This window comes from Saimiri boliviensis, chromosome 2 (assembly GCF_048565385.1).
Source record: "Saimiri boliviensis isolate mSaiBol1 chromosome 2, mSaiBol1.pri, whole genome shotgun sequence".
In the NCBI taxonomy this organism is placed as follows: domain Eukaryota; kingdom Metazoa; phylum Chordata; class Mammalia; order Primates; family Cebidae; genus Saimiri; species Saimiri boliviensis.
Genome location: NC_133450.1, coordinates 217,010,389 through 217,029,855, shown reverse-complemented (window position 1 = coordinate 217,029,855; position 19,467 = coordinate 217,010,389). Strand labels below are relative to the sequence as shown.

Here is a 19,467-nt window from a genome sequence, read left to right as displayed (position 1 = left end):
GGCAGATTCCCCGGAGCCACCAGACCAAGAATCCAGCCAGGAGGCCAGGCGCGGTGGCTCACGCTGTAATCCCAGCACTTTGGGAGGCTGAGGTGGGTGAATCACCTGGGGTCAGGAGTTTGAGACCAGCTTGGCAGACATGGCAAAACCCCATCTCTATTAAAAATATAAAAATTAGCTGGGCATGGTGGTGGGGACCTAGAATTCCAGCTACTCAGGAGGCTGAGGCAGGAGAGTCACTTGAACCTGGGGAGTGGAGGTTGCAGTGAGCTGAGATTGCACCACTACACTCCAGCCTGGGCAACAGAGTGAGACTTGGTCTTAAAAAAAAAAAAAAAAAAAAAGCATCAGGATGAGGCTGAAGAGCAGGGGGTCGGTGTTTCTGCCAACCGTCCAGGGGAAGGGGACGCCATGGCCTGACTGTGGGAAGCAGCTGACCACATGTCCTTTTCCAAGGGGAAAATCCTGAATCTGAAAGAGTCAGGATCTGGCTTTGAACAGTGAAAAGTAAACCCCGACCATGGAGACTGACCAAGATCTCACATGTGTCAGCTCATTCGTGTTCCCAATGGCGCCAAGAGGCAGCATCTCCATTTTGCAGATGGAGAAACTGAGGCTCAGGTGAAGAGGTTTGTATTGACAGTGGCAGGAATTACTGCAAACCCAGACCCTCAGACTCCAGAAACCGAGCACAGCCCTGGCCATGACCAGCACCAATTAGCCTGTCCAGACTCGGGGTTGGCCTAGATCTCTTAAACAGGATGGAAAAGGCACTCCCCAAAAAGGAAAGGTGCGTAAGGCACTCAAACTAGGAATTTCAGTTCATCGAATCACACCGTTCAGAGTTGAAAGGCAAGCCACAGACTGGGAGGATATCATCCCAACACATGCACCTGACAGTGGACGCTAGAGAATGTATTTCAAAGCTTCTGTAAATCAATAAGAGACAAACTACCCACTTACTCAAATGAGCATAAGATTCGAACAGGCACTTCACAAAAGAGAATATCCCAGTGGCCAATAAGCACATGAAGGAGGCTACTTTTCTCATTACTCATCAGGGCAGGGCAAAGTACAACACAGTGAGTGGCCAGGCGCCATGGCTCACGCCTGGAAACCCAGCACTTTGGGAGGCTGAGGTGTGTGGATCACCTGAGGTCAGGAGGTCAAGACCAGCCAGGCCAACATGGTGAAACCCTGTCTCTACTAAAAATATAAAAATTAGCCAGGTGTAGTGGTGTGCACCTATAATCCCAGCTATTTGGGAGGCTGAGGGAGGAGAATCCCTTGAACCCAGGAGGCGAAGGCTGCGCTGAGCTGAGATCATGCCACTGCACTCTAGTCTGGGTGACAGAGTAAGACTCTATCTCAAAACAAAACAACAGAAACAAACAAACAAAAAAAAACACAATGAGGTACAACTACACACCCATCTGAATGCTCAAAGACAAAGTTAAAAAAAAAAAAAACAAGGTCAGTGCTGTGAGGAGCACCTCGCACGCGCACGCTCTGCTGAGGTAAAATGGTACAACTACTTTGGAAGACCAACGGGTGGTTTCCACCATGGTCAAACACTGCCAACACTATAACCCAGCAATTCTGCTCCTAGGTAGATGCCTGAATGAGTGCTTCCATCTGTCAAGAGACACAATTGAGAATGCAGAGCGGCTTTGTAACAGCAAAAACTGAAAACAAATGTTGGATCAATTGATAAACTGTGGTCTGTTCACACAGTGGAAACCTGTACAGCAATGCAAAGTAACAAACCCCAGTTACGCACAACAGAATGAATGCAGCTCACAGACACAATGCTGAGTAAAAGAAACCAGGCACAAAAGAGCACACACTATGGCATTTCATCTATGTGAGGTTCAAGAACAGGAAAAACTACTCTATGGGAGTTGTGACCGGGAAAGGGATCCAGGAGCTTCACTGCACGTATATTATACCTCAGTTAAAAAGTGAAAGAGGGCTGGACGCAGTGACTCATGCCTGCGATCCCAGCACTTTGGGAGACCAAGGGGGATGAATCACCCGAGGTCAGGAGTTTGAGACCAGTCTGGTCAACATGGAGAAACCCCATCTCTACTAAAAATACAGAAGAATTAGCCAGGCATGGTAGCACGTGCCTGTAATCCAACCTACTTGGCGGGAGTGCATAGGCAGGAGGATCGCTTGAACCTGGGACGTGGAGGCTGCAGTGAGCTGAGATCACACCACTATACTACAGCGTGGGCAACAGAGCGAGACTCTGTCTCAAAAAAAAAAACCCAAAAAAAACAAAAAAAAAAAACATAAGTGAAATAAAAAGTGAAAGAGGAAAAAGGTTTTATGGTGAAGATAAGAGCTCTGCTGCCAAGAGGAAGCCAGAGGGCTTTAGGGCCTGTCCTCAGCGTCCCTCCTCTTCCCCCCAGGAAAGGCCCACACAGAGGAAACTGTGGAGGGGTGTGCCCTGACCTCCCAGTGCCTGTAGGGCCATCTCTGGGCAAAAGGGCACACGCTGGAAGAGCTGGAACTGTGCAAAGATGGGCGGATTTCCTGGGGCAGTGGGCTCTCCCACTCTACCAGGGGCATGAAAACCTCAGCAGAGGGGCTGATTTAGCAGGTCTGGGGTGGAGCCCAGGAATCTGGACCTGTAACTTGACATTCTCCTATCAGCCCACTGGGAAGATGGCTATTCTGGAGGCAAGGGCCTGAATTTTTTTTTTTTTTTTTTTGACAGAGTTCTGTCGCCCAGGCTGGAGTGCAGTGGTGTGATCTCAGCTCACTGCAACCTCTGCCTTTTGGATTCAAGCAATTATTCTCATGCCTCAGCCTCCTGAGTAGCTGGGATAATAGGTGTGCACCACCACACCTGGCTAATTTTTATAATTTTAGTGGAGATGGCGTTTCACCATGTTGGTCAGGCCAGTCTCAAACTCCTGACCTCAGGTGATTTGCCCACCTCAGCCTCCCAAAGTGCTGGGATTCCAGGAGTGAGCCACTGTGCCCGGCCTGGCTGGAATTTTTAAGGATGCTGAACTGAGAACATTTTCACTGGCCTGGCGACGCCATGTCACGTGGCAGAGGCTGCTGCTGTCCTAACCAGAATCTTTGCGGGAGCTGGAGTCCCAGTGCGGCAAAGGCTGGGCTGAGATGTGGCCTGTGACATGAGGATGGGGACGCAGGATCCTGGGAGGAGAATGGACCACTCAGGGGCTGGACTCAGAAAGCGCCGGGCCCAGGCCTCAGGGTCTTCACGGTCAGGAGATTTTGGAAAAAACACAGGTAACTTTCAATTTCACGAAGGAAGGGCACTTAAAACACACAAAGCCCCCAACTACCATTTGTGTCAGTCACTATGATTTTGAAAACAGCTTAACATGATTTAGAAAACCCATTTCTCAAAATTGTGGATAGTTCTTTACAAAACTGAACAAGTTTAACATTTTGAACTTCATTGTATTTTTTTCTTTTTTTTTTAGACAGGGTCTCGCTCTGTTGCCCAGGCTGGAGTGTAGTGGCACAGTTATAACTCACAGCAGCCTGGAACTCTGGGGCTCAAGTGATTTTCCTGCTTCAGCCTCCTGAGTAGCTGGGACTATAGGTATGGGCCACCATACCTGGCTAATTTTTAATTTTTTTTTTTTTAAATGGAGTCTTGCTCTGTTGCCCAGGCTGAAGTACAGTGGCACGACATTGGCTCACTGCAACCTCCGCCTCCCAGGTACAAGTGATTCTCCTGCCTCAGCCTCCTGCTGGGACTGCAGGCTCATGCCACCATGCCCAGCTAATTTTTAGTAAAGATGGGTTTTGCCACATTGGCAAGGCTGGTTTCGAACTCAGGACCTTGGGTGATCCTCCCGCTTTGGCCTCCCAAAGTGCCGGGATTACAGGCATGAACAACCACACTACACCTAAAATGCTTTGTAGAGAAGGTCTATGTTGCCTAGGCTGGTCTCAGACTCCTGGCCTCAAGCGATCCTCCCACTTTGGCCTCCTAAAATGTTGGGATTACAGGCGTGAGCCATTGCACCCAGCCTTGTTTCTATCATAATGGAGATGGATGAAGAACTACCTTGGAGAGGCTGTGGATGGTGTTGGAAGCCTCTGCTCTGGGCTGTGAACCCCCAGGGGCAGGACCCTGTTTGTAGCTGCATCCGAGTCCTGCAGGCATCTGCTCACTGAATGAATGAATCTGCCTGCCTGTTAGCTACGTGGCCGTGCATGCCAGTGCCCACAATTCCTCCTTGCAGCTGAACACACTGCTTATTTAACTGATGACTGCTGGAGCTCAAGTGTCTGAAATGTCATTACTGCTTTATCAGGACACCAAGCTCCTTTTCATGGCAACAATCCCCAGACAAGCACAGCAGCCCTCCCTTTAAGCCCTGCTTGTGAGAAAGGTGGCCTCCTCTACGCATACTTGATGAGCGCAGCCAGGAGCTAACCGCTACCCAGCAGAAAGGGCTGTCAGTCAGCGTGTGAATCTGTGTGGGGTTCTACTGGGAAAGCGAATTGCGACTTCCAGCAGCAACACCTTGTATATTTTGGTCATGAGGGAGCAAAAGGAACAGGCCAGTACGGAATGGACGGTTTGTTGTAGCCAACCACGGGATGAAACACACAGTTCTCGCTGAACAGTGGGAAGCTCAGGACAATGGTAAGTGGATTCCAGCACCCGGGGCTATGGATGGATGTGCCTCCAGGTTGGACAATGATGTGGGACCAATAGGGAGCACACGGAGATGGCAGGGAACAGAGGCAAGGAGTCCTGTCCTCAGTGAGGGACGCCACTGTCCACTGTCTGGCTACACTGCGCTCTTCAGACCCCTGGCCAAGCCCCTTCCTGTCTGACCGGCTCTTCCCACCTCCAGTCTCCTCTGCTCACTGTGGATCCACCTGGGCCTCCACAGGAGGGAGGCTGTGGGGAGAGGCCACCTACACTAGGACTGGGCTGTGGCCTGGTGCTGCCTTGGCCAGGTCCATCTGAAAGCAAGGGCTTTGAGCGCCTGGCCCTCAACCCGGGTCCTCACACACCGGCCACTCCGGCCCCAGCCCCAGCCCCAGCCCCAGCCCATTCTTCCACTTGCCTCTGTGTCTTTGCATGTGCTATTCCCTTTGCTATCTGGAGGGCTCCCCTAAGGTCCCCTCCCCTGGCCAGGGAGAGCCGGCTGCTCAGCAGGACCCAAAGGTTAAGTTCGTCCCTTTGTTCTGTCACCACTTCCTTCCTCTGCTGGGCTTGGAGGCTGGCCCACAGATCCCTGTCTCAGCCTGGCTTTATACTGAAAGCCTGGGCACGTGGGCAGAGAGAGGTTTGGGGCACCAGCCCTCCGTCCCCACTGTCTTTACTCCACTCCTCTGCCCCCTCACTGCTCTTTCTGCTTACCCCATTTCCACTGGTTTAAGGAGAAAAGGCAAACACCCAAATGCAATTTGGAGCCTTCTTCGAAGATGCTAGTGTTGCAGACTGCCATCCATTCATCACCCACCCATCTGTCCACCCGTCCGTAACTGTCTACTGTCCGTCCATCCATCCATCCACCCATCCACCCACCCACCCACCCATCCATAACTGTCTATTGTCCGTCCATCCACCCTTTCATCTTCTCATCCATCCATCCCCCATCCGTCCATCTGTCTGTCCGTCAACCAGCCAGCCACCTGCCCACCTCCATCCAAGATTAACTGAGCCCTGACTCTGCTGGGACCTGGCAGGAGTGGGCCCATCAGAAGGCAGGGAGTTAGCCGCCTATCCCGGGAAGTAGCCAGAAAGAGCCGGCTGACCACATCTCCCGAGGAAGGACTGAACGGATCCGTGCTGCAGCTAAACTGCCTGAAAAGTTGGTTCAAAACCTGGATTCCCCGTCCAACTCCAGACCCGGGGGCCAGAATTCCAGGAGTAGAACCTGAACACCTGAATCTCTTACAAGCTCCTGGGGGCTTCTAATGTCAGCTCCAGTCTAAAAGGAGCAGCCAAAAGGCCTCACTCACCCACCCCACTCTCGGGCGCTCAGTGAGCAGCTGTGCAAGAGAAAGGTAAAGAAAGTGAAGGTACAGGTGAAGCCTTAACTGAGAGAGGCTTGGCCCCTGCTGAGCCGGGCACAGGGTCCTCAGGTCCCTGCCTCCCGGCAGGTTCCCCCACCCTCTGACCCAGGGGAGGGGCTGGTCCCCCTTGGTCTGTGCATCTGAAAGTCAGGGTGCTGTCTCCGTGGGGGCAGGGTGTCCTGGACTGGAGCCAGGGCCGCGTGAAGCTACAGGAGCAGACACGGCACCTTCTCCTGTGATGCCAGCGTGTCTGGGCAGAAGTCACGTCAAGCCTGGTTTCTATGCTGACGACAGCCTCTCAGACGTTACGGAACACAATGCCCAACTTGCGTGAGTTTTGAAGATAAAACGAAAGATTTCAAAGAAATCCTCTGCTTGCAGTGGGCCACTGGAGGAGGTGTCTCCAGACGCCAGGGTGCCAGGATTCTGATGAAGAGTCAGGGAAGCTGGCAAGAGGAGGGCCTCCACAGATAGGGGCCCTGCCCAGGACGACCTCTGTGGGCAGCACAGCCCGGGCCTCATCCCAGCCCACCTCCCAGCGACGCAGAGACGCAGATGCAGAGCCCTGTGAGCTGGGTCTCAAGGCCCCTCCCAGCGACTCCCACCACCCCCTCCTCTCAGTGGGGGAACGGAGCTGTGTATATGAAAGAAGACCCTAACAAACCCTGACCTTCCCGGAAGCTTTACCTAGAACTCCCCGATTTCAAACCCAGCAGATATCAGAGGAGAATGTGGGATCTGAAAGAGGGAGGCTGATTAAAGGCGTCCCGCTTCCCCAAGACACGCTGCTCCTGTCAAAACAAACTTTGCCATATTTTGAAATGCTCTCGGTGTTTGAAACACGTTCATTAGCTATGAAAAAGGCAGACTTCACATGAAGGAGAGGCTGGTGTCTGCAAGCTGCCCATCTTCCCCAGATGGTGGACTGGGAAGCAGCTGGAGAAATGTGGTCTCCTTGCTGACATCCCTCCAGCCGGTGGGACATCGGGCTGGACGGCTGTGCTCTGGCGCTGAATCCTCCACGGGACAGGCAGGGGCAGGTGGGGACAGCAGTGATGTGGAGCTGGAGCCAGCAGGCTGGCCCTGCTTCCTCCACTCCCTGGCTGAGAACAGACCCCCTCTCAGCCTCGGTCTCCCCATCAGGAAAACAGAGGGTCCCCCCAACCTCTGGAGACTTGGTTTCCCTCTCTGGAAAATGAGAAACGATTGTTGGAACGTTTGGTTCATGGTGAAGATGAAATGGATTCTCCTAGCAGGTGGCATCCCCCACGAAGGCGGGGGCACGCCGGCTTCCCCGGGGAGCAGCCCGGCCCAGCACAGGCCCTCATCGAACGGATGGGTGAATGAATCAACCAAAGAGCTGGAGTTGACACCCAAGGTCCAGACCGACTCCTCACTTGCTGGCCTCTTAAAGCCTGTCCCTCCCCTCCCTCCCATCCCGGGCATCAGTTCACCTTTCCCCAACAGTTTGTGCCCCTAAAAATGCCAGGAATGTGGCAGACCCACGACTGCTACCCAAGGATTAGTGCTCGGAACCTCAGCTCAAACTCGGGCCTGAGAGGCATCTGCTTAGCCAGGGATTCTGGGCCCGGGGGACCAGCAGGACCATTCCCAGGTGTCCTGCACTGCTGGGATGGGACGCAGGGTGGGGCTGGGGCAGGAGGCGGCCTGGGACGCATCCGCATGGCCCTCGGCAGGGTGTCCCCAGGACGCCTGGCCATGAAGGTTGTCCATCCACTCAGCAAATGTTCCACAAGGGCCCCCGTGCCAGGCCTGGGTGCAGACGTATCACAGCATGGTGTGATCCCCTAGCAAGGCGGCGCTGACACACACCACGGGACGAGGCTCTGTCCGTCCCTGTGGGGCTCAGGATGAGCTCCAGGTCCCTCACCAACACCCGCTGCTGGCCAAGTCAGGTGGGCTTTTCCTCATGGGGTCAGTGCTCAGAGCCCTGGGTGTTGCTTGCACCCGAGGTCTCGCTGGGGATCCTCTCTGGACCCCTTCCCTGGGCACCCACAGCCCAAGCCCTCCCTGGCCAAGCTGCAGGCTGGTGCCTGGAGAAGGGCTCTTGGACTTGAGCTGGTTTCCTGTGGGGCTCTGGTACCTGCCCGCTGGGCCACCACAGGGAGGCAGTCTCTCTTACTTCCCTGCGCCTCAGTTTCTTCATCTATAAAATGGGATAATAAGCCTTGTGATGATTTACAAAAAAGAAAAATGAGCAAAATGGTATCTTTTTGTTTGTTTGCTTTTTGAGACAGTCACTTGGCCAGGCTGGAGTACAGTGGCGCCATCCTGGCTCACAGCAATCTCCACCTCCCGGGTTCAAGTGATTCTCCTGCCTCAGCCTCCTGAGTAGCTGGGATTTACAGGTGTGCACCACCATGCTCGGCTAATTTTTTTTTTTGCTATTTTTAGTAGAGGTGAGCTTATACCATATTGGCCAGGCTGGTCTCAAACTCCTGAGCTCAAGTGATCTGCCTGCCTCGGCCTCCCAGAGTGCTGAGACCACAGGCGAGAGCCACCATACCCAGCCCCCGAAAAACGTTTTTTAAACTGTTTTTTTTTTCTGTCTGCTGTTAACTCACCTTTTCAGTGAGTTCAGTGGCTACAGAGAAATGAAGTGAGGGCAGCTCTGGGAGGGGTGGGGCTGGCCTGGGCTCCGTGGGGTTCTGTTTAGAATCACCCCCAGCACCTACCCCGCCCGCCCACAGTGGGCCCCAATAGGCGGTCCCACCTGTCCCCTCACCATGCCACTTGGCACGGACTGTGTCTGTCCCCTCGGAAGCTGCATAATCGCACATCCCCAGCACCCGGCCCAGGGCCAGGCAGTTGGCTCAAGGAAGGGGAGGGAAGGGATTCACACCTCAGGGCCGGGCTAAGCCCCAGGAGACCCGGCGGGGCCCTAACCTCGAGTACCTGACAGGGTCGCCCCCAACCAGACCTGCTCCCCCAGCCCCGCAGAGGCGGCATGGGCCCTGCCTAGGCCTGGGTGTGACCAGCCGCCCTTCCTGCCCCTGTCACCGTGGCTGCCTGTCACCAAGACTGCCCTGTCACTAGAGCCGAGGAGCCAGGCCCGCCCGCCCGCTCTCCCAGCCCCGTGATTTGTCGTGCTGCCGTTGCTCGGAGCGAGACACTTGCTTGTAGCTTGTGAGTTGTGTGCAGGCAAATCTTTCATTTTTCCTGCATTACGCCGGCGTGTACTGTCACTTAATTTTTATGTATGCAATCCTTCCTGACAAATATGATCTGCTGCCTGGTAATTCGTCTGACGCTCATTCTGTTCCGCGCTCTAATTACGGCTCCTATTTCTGCCACCGCTGGGTACCGCACCTGTCAGCCCGACCATGGCACTGACTAATGCCCTTTCATGCCAGCCTCGTGTTAGCAAATACAGAGGCAGGAAGGGGGCCCAGGGAGGGAGGAGGTGGGAGGAGACCAGATTTGCATAAGCCCCGCTCTTGGGTCAGCAGCCTTAGGAGACGAGGTGGTTGCCAGGGCAACGTGGCTGCCACCACGGCATCCCCACGTAGTAGGTGCACATGAGACGTGGCGGATGCATAATTCATCCCCGTGCACAGGGCGTGAGGTGGCCCTGGCCCCCGTGTCCCTCCTGAGTCACCATGCGATGGTAATTAGTTCGATCTCTTGCCTGACCAAATGTGTGTGCGAGACTTAGCTGTCTGCAGAACCTCTTGCTGGAAGGGGTCTTTCCTGTGTCTTGGAGACACACCCAGGTCCTGGGCTTTGGCTCGGCACTGTCACCATCCTGAAGCCTAGTGGGTGCAGGCCTTGTTTCTGGGAGCCTGTCCTGCTAGCAGGGACTTGCTCAGCCCCATGCAGGCCTCAGCTGATTGGACATCTCCCGGGTGCTGGGCACACAGCCTGGAGCAAGGACAGGCCCCAGGAGGGCTCCTTCCACCCATCATGTGGCCTGGCTGTGCTCAGAGGGCTCGGGGAAGAGCCCGGCTTACGAGGGCGGCCTTCTCCCAAGTTCCAATTCCTTCTCATTAATATAATAAGTGCACCAGTCCAAGTCAATAAAATCACACTGTCGGATAAGACGCATCTCTGCCCATTCCTAATGATGCGATCCTAACCGGCTCTGACGGAGCGCCGCAGTCTTTTCTCTGCAGTGGGACAGAGAAAGGCTCGGAGCTGACTGACAGGGGACAGGAGGCAGCGGTTTTAACTCTTCTCTTTGACAGATTCCCTCAAATTTCCTGGTCTTTTCGAAGCTCTTCAACCAGATAGGTAAATAGTCCCAAACTGAACGAAACACTTGGGTTTTCACAAGGGAAGTCCGGTGTTTGAGGGGACAGGGAAAGACAAGGCTTCCTTCCAGCAATAGAGTCAGTGGCCCGGGTCCCTGAAGGGGGCTCCAACAGTATTTGGTGGGGCCCCCGGCCCTCATTTCCTGGAAGCAGCGTGGGTTCTGGAAAGAGAGGCCTGCTGCCATGTGAGCTCGGAACAATCTCTCGAGCGCCTGGATTTTAGATCCTTCCTCTGCTACACGGAAGGAGCCTCTGGATGCCTGGGGCTGTCAGGGGTATGAGGGGAGCGTCTCATACTCCCAAGCGGGGGTTCCCGATACATCTTCCCTTTGGAGCTAAAGGAAGAGCTCCCGAGGCCTGGCTGGGTGTCCCCACGGGCAGATGGGGATGAGAGTTTCAACACAACCCCCTCCCCGCCACCCGCACTGGCTCCATCAGCTGCTCGGAGCTGCTGGTCTCTAGGTTCGTACATTTCTCCTAATTGTGTGCGACGCCCAGAGAGTCTCACTGGAACCCGTGTGAACAGTGACACTTTCCACAGGCAAGGGCGACTTCCACAAAGTGCCTCTGCCCAGACAACGCTGCTCTCACACCCAGCTTGCCGCAAGCACTCGGGGTCTGGGGATGGGAGACATCCTGGCTTGAGCCATGGAGTGGCGTGGAAATGGGCAGTGTTCAGGGAGGCAGCCGGCAGCTCCTGGGGCCCGGCTCCCTCCTGGGGAAGTGGATGTTGATGGGGGCAGCATACAGTGGGTGGGCCTGGGACATCTTCTTCTGCAAACGCACCTCAAAAAGCCAGGAACTAGCCCTGAGAAAGCAGGGTCCTCCCCCACTCCATGGGCCTCTGGGAAGGGTTCCCACAGACGGCCCTGGTAAAACTCAGACAGCCCTGGAGTAATGCACAGGAGACTCTGTTCCTGTGTTCCACTGCGGGCAGGCGGGGCCTTCCTGGGTCCTATGTTCTCATTAAATGAAAAAGCCTCCCTCATCCAGCATTCCAGCTTTCACACTTGCTTCCATACCCAGTGTATGGATTCCGAAGCTTGCCGCTGCTTCACGGGTCCCCCAAACACACATCCGACCAAGCCTCTTCCCAAGTCCAGTCTTGTAGCACCCCCCGACCCCTAGGGTGGGGTTCAGCCCACTGAGCTCGGCCTTCAAGCCCCTGCCCACCTTTCTTGCTGCTCCTGCAAGGACCCTGGTCTCTGGCCAAGCCAAGCTCGGCTGCACACCGAGGCTCACCCACTCTTTCCTGGAACACTGCTCCCTCCTTCCCTGTCCCAACAGCACCTGGTCACCCCTTAGGGTCCAGCTACAATGTCACCTCCTCCCTGGCAGGCACCTGCTCCTACAGCTTCTAAACTGCCGGTTTAAAAGCCAAAAGCTAGGAACAGCACAAACGTCACCCCCCAGGAGGGATGGACCCAGGGTGCTGCCTGTGAACGGGACACCCACAGCAGGGGAGGATGCCTGCCCTGCAACAGACACATCTCCCACTCCAAGCAACCAGCTCAGTCAGCTTCTCCCGCAAGGCCCGGACGGGGATCAGAGGGTGCGGGAAGCCCCCCCCAGCCAGGCTCCTCTGGCCACAGCGGCCTCCCTTCTGGGTCACTGTCCTGAAGAGATGAGAAAATCTGGGGCTTCAAGATGGCATCTTCCTGCACAAACTGACCAAAGGCACGTGGAGAGAACGCTTTCGTCTCCCTGCACGGTCTCTAGGACCCCTGTGGGCTGCTGGGCACACACAGGCCCCCCCTTACCTAGGGAGTGGGCTGCGGTGGTCTCAGAGCTGAAGAAGCGGCCCAGACCAAGGTCACCGAGCTTCACGACACCTGTGGCTGTGATGAACACGTTGGCAGGCTTGATGTCTGTGGGGCGAGGAGAAGGAAGTTGGTGTGGGGCAGGCGGCTTGGGGTAGGTGGGGCAGGGCGAGAGGAGGGGGAGCTCCAGGTGAGGTGAGGCCCAGCTCAGGTCCTATTCCCTGGCTCCGGCTGTGGAACCTCCAGAAATTGACCATTTCTGAGCCTCAGCGTCTTCACCTGTAAAATGGGTCTCCCTTCACCAACTTCACAGAGCTGCTGCGAGGGTTTAGAGGGCAGGGGTTTCTGTGCTCCTGTTACAGCTGTATCCTCCGTCCCTAGAACAGTACCTCACACATAGGAGGCCCTCAGGGAAGTCTGTGTAATGAAGTGTCAGTGGGATGCCCTGAGCTGTACCCCCCTGGTGAAGGCGGGGCCTTAAGCACAGCAGACACCGAAAGATACAGGTAGAGTGAAGGAACAAAGGTGTCCAGGAAGCAGCCTACCCAGAGGACTCTGCACCCTGCCAGGCACCCAGAAGCCTCCTTTTCACCACTTGGAATGACGTCAGCTGTGGAAACGCCCCTCTCTGGTGCCTCTCCTGCTCAGCACAGCCAAACCCCGCTGAGATGGCAAAGCCCCTACCGAAGTCCCCTCTGTGCAAGGCTTCCCTGACCTCCCTCCCGGGCTGCTGCTGGGAACTGTGCGTCACGCGGGGCCCCTGCCCCCTAGGGCTCATGTCACTCTCCACCTCGGGCAGGACCCTGACACGAGTGGGTGGTGGCTGGACAATCCCCAGCCTGGGGAAAACAGAGTGGTCCGACTTCCTCAAGGGGCCGCGTCTTCCTGGGGCTCCCGGGGCACCCGGCTCCGGGCGGCTGCTGGCGGGCGGCACGTACCTCGGTGCATCACCCGGCGTGAGTGCATGTGCTCCACGGCGCTGCACAGCTGCACGAAATACTTCCACACCGTCCTCTCCGGGATGAGCCGCTTCTGCTTCTTAAAGTACTGCAGTGGGGGAGACAGGCAGAGGGACAGACCTGGGTGAGCAGGCTTGGAGGTGGGTGGCGGCAGGGCGCTGCCTGCATCCTTTCCCCGGGGGGCAGCTGGTGCCTGGCACGGGGTGGGAGACTGAGCTACTGAGCAGAAGTAAGCCCAGAACCAAGAGCGCTGTGTCTGCGCCTCTACTTCTGCCTGAATGGCACTCCGTGGCCACCCTGCCCCCACCCTGCAAGCTCCGTGAGGGCCACACAGGCCTGGCGTGTCCGGATGGCTTTGCCGCACGGACCCCCAGATCAAATATGCTGAAAGTGGCCCTCAACAGCATTTTTCCAGAACGTTCTGGACACACCCCTGAAAGGGCGCTCCTTGCTGGACTGAAATGGGTGTGGACCCTCCCTGGTCCCTCGCCTGGCCCAGGAGGGTGGTACCCAGGACACACGTGGTGGTGAAATCACAGCTGCCCCCACCTCCTGGGAACCAGCAGACCTCAGTGCACCGAGATTCTTAACAAGCACAGCAAGAACCTTGAGGAAATGGGCTTGATTCGCTCAAATGGAACCCCGGTTCCAACAGGCATCCGTCTGCTTCACGGCCTGGGAAAACAGACTTAGCGCTCCAGGAAGAAGACAAACACAGAAAGCCCCCGGTGGCACTAAGTGAGCTCTAAAGTAACAGGAGGTCCTGGAGAGGGCAGGCCCAGAGCCTGTCACAGCCACCGTTCGGCTGGAGACGGGGACGGCTCCTGGGCGCCAGGCCCAGAGCAGCGCGGCGGGACTCCGGCCCCAGTTACCTGCATACCAGCTTCTGTTCAGGGGCTTTGTGCTTCCAAGCAACCACCTTCCCGGCGCTGTGGGCCCACTGGGAACTGACCCAGGACACACCGGTCTGGGAAGGGCTCGGGTGGAGGGAAGGACCCGGGCCGGCACTCTCAGAGCACCAGCAGGATGTGGCCACCGTGCTGGGCCTACGAGGGCGGGCTGGGCCCATCTTACAGATGGGGAAACGAAACTGAGGGCCACGCAGGAAAAGGCAGAATCACAGCTTAACCCCTGGTCTCCCACCGGAAAGCCCAAGCCCTTAGCTCACTTCTTTTTTTTTTTTTTTGAGATGAAGTCTCCCTCTGTCACCTAGGCTGGAGTGCAGTAGCGCAATCTCGGCTCACTGCAACTTCCACCTCCTGGGTTCAAGCAATTCTCTTGCCTCAGCCTCCCAAGTAGCTGGGACTGCAGGCATGTGCCACCACATCCGGCTAATTTTTTGTATTTTAGTAGAGACGGGGTTTCGACATGTTGGCCGGGCTGGTCTTGAACTCCTGACCTCAGGTGACCCGCCTGCCTCGGCCTCCCGAAGTGCTGGGATTACAGGAGTGAGCCACCGTGCCTGGCCCCCTTAGTCCACTTCTAGTAACACCAGTAACCATTGATATGGGAGACTGAGCTCAGAGAGGTTCAGGAACATGCCCAAGGTCAGCCAGCACCCAGCTGGGACCCAAGTCTCGGCGCTTCCCACAGAGGGACAGCTGTAGCTGGGAGCCCATGGTCTCGCTGTAAATCCCATCAAGGCTGTTCTGAGGCGCACTTCTGGGAGGGCCTCTCGGGTGAGCCATCCCAGGTCTCAGCAAAGACCCCACCCCTGGGCCACCTCCAGGCCTGTGGCGGGCCAGGCCGGGATGTTATTCACACTGATGTGAGTGAATCCTCATTACAGCATTTAAGCAGGATGCGTGTGGCCGAGAGTGGTGATTTTCTAAATGTCACGTCCTATAAGCACTGTCTGACATTTAGCGGCAAGGCGCAGAGTCTCTCGTGGATTCTGGGGCTGCGGCAGCTCCTAGCTTTACTCTTCCTCATAAATAACTCGAGCACCGTGGCTGTGATGGTGCAGCTTGGCCCCTGAGGCTGCAGGCTCTCAGGACACACGCCCTGCTACCTGGCAGCCTCTGAGGCCAGGGGGGTGACCATGGGGCGGCTCCTGTTCCTCTGGAAACCTAGAGGTGGCCTGAGAGCAGGCAGAACCAGGGGAACTTAGCTCCCATCAGGCCCCAGGCACTGTGCTGGGTATCTCACAAATGAGGAAACTGAGGCACAGGGACCTACCCAAGGCCATCCAGGGAATGTGTCTAACTTCGGTGGGTCTCTCCCCTGCCAGGCCCCCACTGCTGGGTGCTCCACCAAACCAGCTCTGCAGGTGAGGGCCCCTGAGCTGGGCAGGAGGGAACGGGAGCAGGCAGGGATGGGAAGGAGGAGGGGGGAACAGTGAGAGGGGCACCATGCCAGGTGAGGAGGTGAGGAGGTGGGATTTGAGGCTTGGGGGGCCAGGTGGCTGCTCAGAAACTCAGGCCACACCCATCTGGACTCAGTCCTGCTGGGTTCATGACTGACTTGAACCCTGAGCCAGTGTTGGCTCTGGGGAAGCGAGGAAGGGGAGGCTGGTTGGGGAGGGGACCCCACATCCCAGGCCTGGCATAGAGGAGGGGTGCTGGATAGAATGCCCCACGCCTCCTCTTCTCTCAGTTGAAGGAGACTGCACCCAGCCTGGGCTTCCTGCAGGGCTCCTCCAAGACGTTCCAGGGGACAGGGCGGAGACTGAGGCTCAGGGAAGAGACGTGCCAGCCCCAGCCCCCCATCTACCTGTCTGACTGCAGCCCCACTCCATGGCCTGAGAGGCTGCAGCGTCTGGGCTCCACTGGGGCTGAGAGGGTGAGGCGTCCTCTCCACAGGCTGCATTCCCACAGACAGAGGCCTCTCCTTCACCTCCTGCTCCTCCTGTTCCCCCTCCACCTCTCCTTCCACCCGGCCTCTGGTCTGTCTTCTAGAACACAGAGCTGACCATGTTTGCTCCCCACCATGAATCTTAGAAGCTTTCTGACCTTATGGCGTGGCCCCGGATCCCAAGCCTGGAGCGAGAGGCCCCGCATGATCCAGCGGTCTTCATCTCAGCTCCCCTTCCCTCTCCTATCCCTGCTGAACTGTTCCTGCTTCTGGATAGCCCGCCTCCTCTAAAGGCTCAGCTCAGTGCCACCTCCTCCAGGAAGCCTTCCCTGACACCCACAGGCTCCGCACATGGCTTGTTCACACTGGCTCCTAACTACTCCTTCGAGGGTCTGTCTTCCCGTCAGAATCCAGGATCCCTGAGGGTAGCAGCCATGCTGGCAGCATCCCTAGTTCTTGGTATGAGGGCTGTCACACAGTGGGTGCACGATGCTTTCGTGTTCAGCAAGGGAACATGTGAAGGAGAAACAAGAAAAAGAAAAACGGAGGCGGGGGAGAGGAAGAGCTGAGACATGATCGAGCACATCTGTTCCCACCAGGGATCTGTGTGCAGATTAACATCCCGGCAAAGCCATTAATATGTCAACGGAAACGTAAGAGCAGGTGATAACAGCTCAAGTAATGCCACTTCCCAGTGATGCCTGTATTCCTAGGAGCCGAATTTTAGCAAAGCACCGAGCAATTGCTCAATCCCCAGTGCCTGATGGGAAAGACAGAGAACCCACGTCTGCCCCTTTTCCAAGCGTGGCTGGGAGCAGGGTCGGGGCTTGAGTGGGGCCAGCCTTACCTGGGAGCAGGCAGGTTGTGTCCAGGGGAGAGAGGTGATGGGGCCACAGCAGCCCTGGGGACGCAGGTCCAAGCCAGCAGGGACATGAGGACTTCCACTGAGGAGCAGGGTGTAGGGGCTGAGGGCTTGGGCCTGGGGGCCTCCAGCCAGAGGCTGAGCTGCCTTGGGCAGGAGACTAGACCTCTCTGAGCTTTGCTCTCTGAGAACAGCATGGACTCGCGAAGGATGCCCAAGCGTACTGGGCTGTGTGGAGACTGGCAGGAGGTGCAACTCTTTTTTTTTTTTTTTTGAGACGGGGTCTCGCTCTGTCACCAGGCTGGAGAGCAGTCACGCAATCTCAGCTTACTGCAACCTCTGCCTCCAGAGTTCAAGCAATTCTCCTGCCTCAGCCTCCCAAGTGGCTGGGACTACAGGTACGCACCACCATTCCTGGCTAGTTTTTTGTATTTTTAGTGCAGACGGGGTTTCACCGTGTTAGCCAGGACTGCCTTGATCTCCTGACCTTGTGATCCGCCCGCCTTGGCCTCCGAAGCGCTGGGATTACAGCAGGAGCCACCGTGCCTGGCCAGTGCTGCTCTTTCATTGAAGCTGCAGTGGTCCTGGACACCAGACTAATGGTGGACCCGGGCCTGTGCCCTGGGCGGTGGGATGAGTCAGGGGGAGAGGTATGTGCGGTGCAGAGCACAAGCCAGTCCTGGCGCTGAGCCTGCCCATGTGACTCAGCTGGTCACTCAACCTCTTGAAGACCCCAGGCCTGGGCGTCAGCTGTGACATGGAAATGAAGTGTCCCCTCTAGGGCTGGGGAGGTCATCTTGGGACCATGTCCACCAAAGAGTCCCAGGCCAGGAAAAGCCTGGACCACAGGCATGGCTCTGTCTCCACAATGCTGGGTATCCTCAGGCAAGTCTCTGAACCTCTCTGGGCTCAGTTTTCCCTTTCTGTAAAATGAAGCAGTGGGATCTACAAGACACCTTCCCAAAAGCTGAAGTCTGACCAAATGGGGGGCTGGCCCTGCTCCTTCTGTGAGGCAGAAGAAGTGGCCCACGTGCCTGCGGATAGGCTGAGGCACTGAGGGTGGCCAGAGGGATTCCTTCTGCCCACGGCTGGCCCCCTCCCAGCCACCCATCCTGTCTTAGCGTCACCTTTGCCTTGCTTTTGCACATGGGCTCTGTTGAGCTGAGCTTCCCTGAGGCTGAGAGAGGCCTCCAGCAACGGCAGCCGGGGACAGACCCCGAGAAGCCCTCACCAGACGGCAGCTGAGGCCTGTGGGTGTTCATCGGGGGAGGGAGGGGGGCTCAGGGTCCCTAGGCAGCCGCTTCTGGCTGAGGCCAGAGGCACCATGGGACTGGGCTGAAGACAGACTGCCCCCTTTGGCTCTGGATCTGTGCAGCCCCTAGCACCCTCGCCCTGCCAGGTGCTCACCTTGATCATCTGCGAGAGATCCCCTGCATCGGCCAACTCCAGCACGATGTTCAGCTCGTTGTCTTCAATAAACGAGTCCAAATACTTGATGATATTTGGGTGGTTCAGTTGCTGCATGAGAGACAGAGGGGAGGGTGCCGGTGAAGACGGGACAGATTCAGCACCTGCCTGCCACCAGCACCCTGCTGGCACCGGCACTGAGGCCCTGGCATTTGCTAGAAAACTGGGTGCCCAGGGAAAGGCCTGTGCTGGGGAGTCAGGGAGCCCTGTGTGACCCTGGGAATGCCACTTTGTATCCCCAGGTGTCAGATTCCTCACCTGTAACACTGGCATCATGTTTTGAAGCATAGTTGTGAAGACAACATGTGCCAATACTCTTGAAATGTGTAACACGGCACCTGCACAGAGCTACGTGAGACAAGGCAGGCCCTCGTGGAAATGACCCTCCTCCCCGTCCTCCTCCCTGCCCAGACCCTGAGGACGGCATCGGGGCCACCTGTGCTCAGACACGGCCAGCCTGCAGGCGCTCCTCAGAAGGATCGTCTCCTCCCTTCGTCCTGCCCTTTCTTCCTCAATTCCTGACCCATCTCTTGTGAAATCATTTTTTTAAAAATATTTTTTTGTAGAGATAGGATCTCACAGGCTGAAACTGAACTATGTTGCCCAGGCTGAAATTGAACTCCTAGGCTCAAGAGATCCTCCCACCTCACCCTCCTGAGAAGCTGGGACTATGGCTGCACACGCCACCATGCCTGGCCCTCACGAAATCTTGAAAAAATCCCTGGAGGCGCAAGAACCGCCCGGCTGATCTGCGCAGTGCCAAGACCCTGCCTCTGTCCTTTGCACCACAGCCTGCGTGTTTCCTGAGGTGGAGCATGGAGCTCAACAGAACGGCGCCCCCCTGGCTGCAAGTCAGGCCCTGCCAGGCCAAGAGAAGCCCCTGGCATCTGTTTATCACAAAGCTGACTGTTTACACCAAAGCGACTCCAGGATCTGGGGGAGCAGAGGGGACTGGAATATCCTGCCCTGGTGTGGGTGTGGTCAGCCTAGTCTCGGAACCGGCCGACAACCAGGGGCCGGGGTGGCGGGGTCACATTTTCCCAAAGGCCCAGAAGTGGCTGGGAGGAGGATGTACTGTGCCTGTCCATGGATTCTGAAATGAGGTGCGCCTGGGTGGACATTGCAGAGCCATGCAAGCCCCCATTCATTCATTCATTCATTCATTCCCCAAGACAGCCCCTCACGTGGGCCCCCCCCCCAATCAGGTCCCCGGAGGCCACAGCTGCCTCAGCCACCGGCCCCGGCTCCTCTCCACGTGTCCATCCTCTTTCCACGTTCCCCCAAAGACTGACCCCTCTCTGCTGTGGCACCCACTGCCTGTCCGAAAG

At 56.6% G+C, this 19,467-nt stretch overlaps 1 protein-coding gene across 5 annotated transcripts in view; it reads right to left on the bottom strand.

The window, feature by feature from the left end:
* Positions 1 to 19,467, bottom strand: part of NEK6 (NIMA related kinase 6) — a 93,874-nt gene that overhangs the window by 11,573 nt on the left and 62,834 nt on the right. For all 5 annotated transcript variants that reach the window (XM_039474697.2, XM_010351376.3, XM_010351377.3 and 2 more), the window contains exons 5-7: positions 18,080 to 18,190; positions 12,997 to 13,105; positions 12,059 to 12,166 (exon numbers count right to left, since the gene is read on the bottom strand). In XM_039474697.2, the coding sequence (XP_039330631.1) occupies positions 12,059 to 12,166; positions 12,997 to 13,105; positions 18,080 to 18,190 (328 nt within the window). The remainder of the gene's footprint in view (positions 1 to 12,058; positions 12,167 to 12,996; positions 13,106 to 18,079; positions 18,191 to 19,467) is intronic.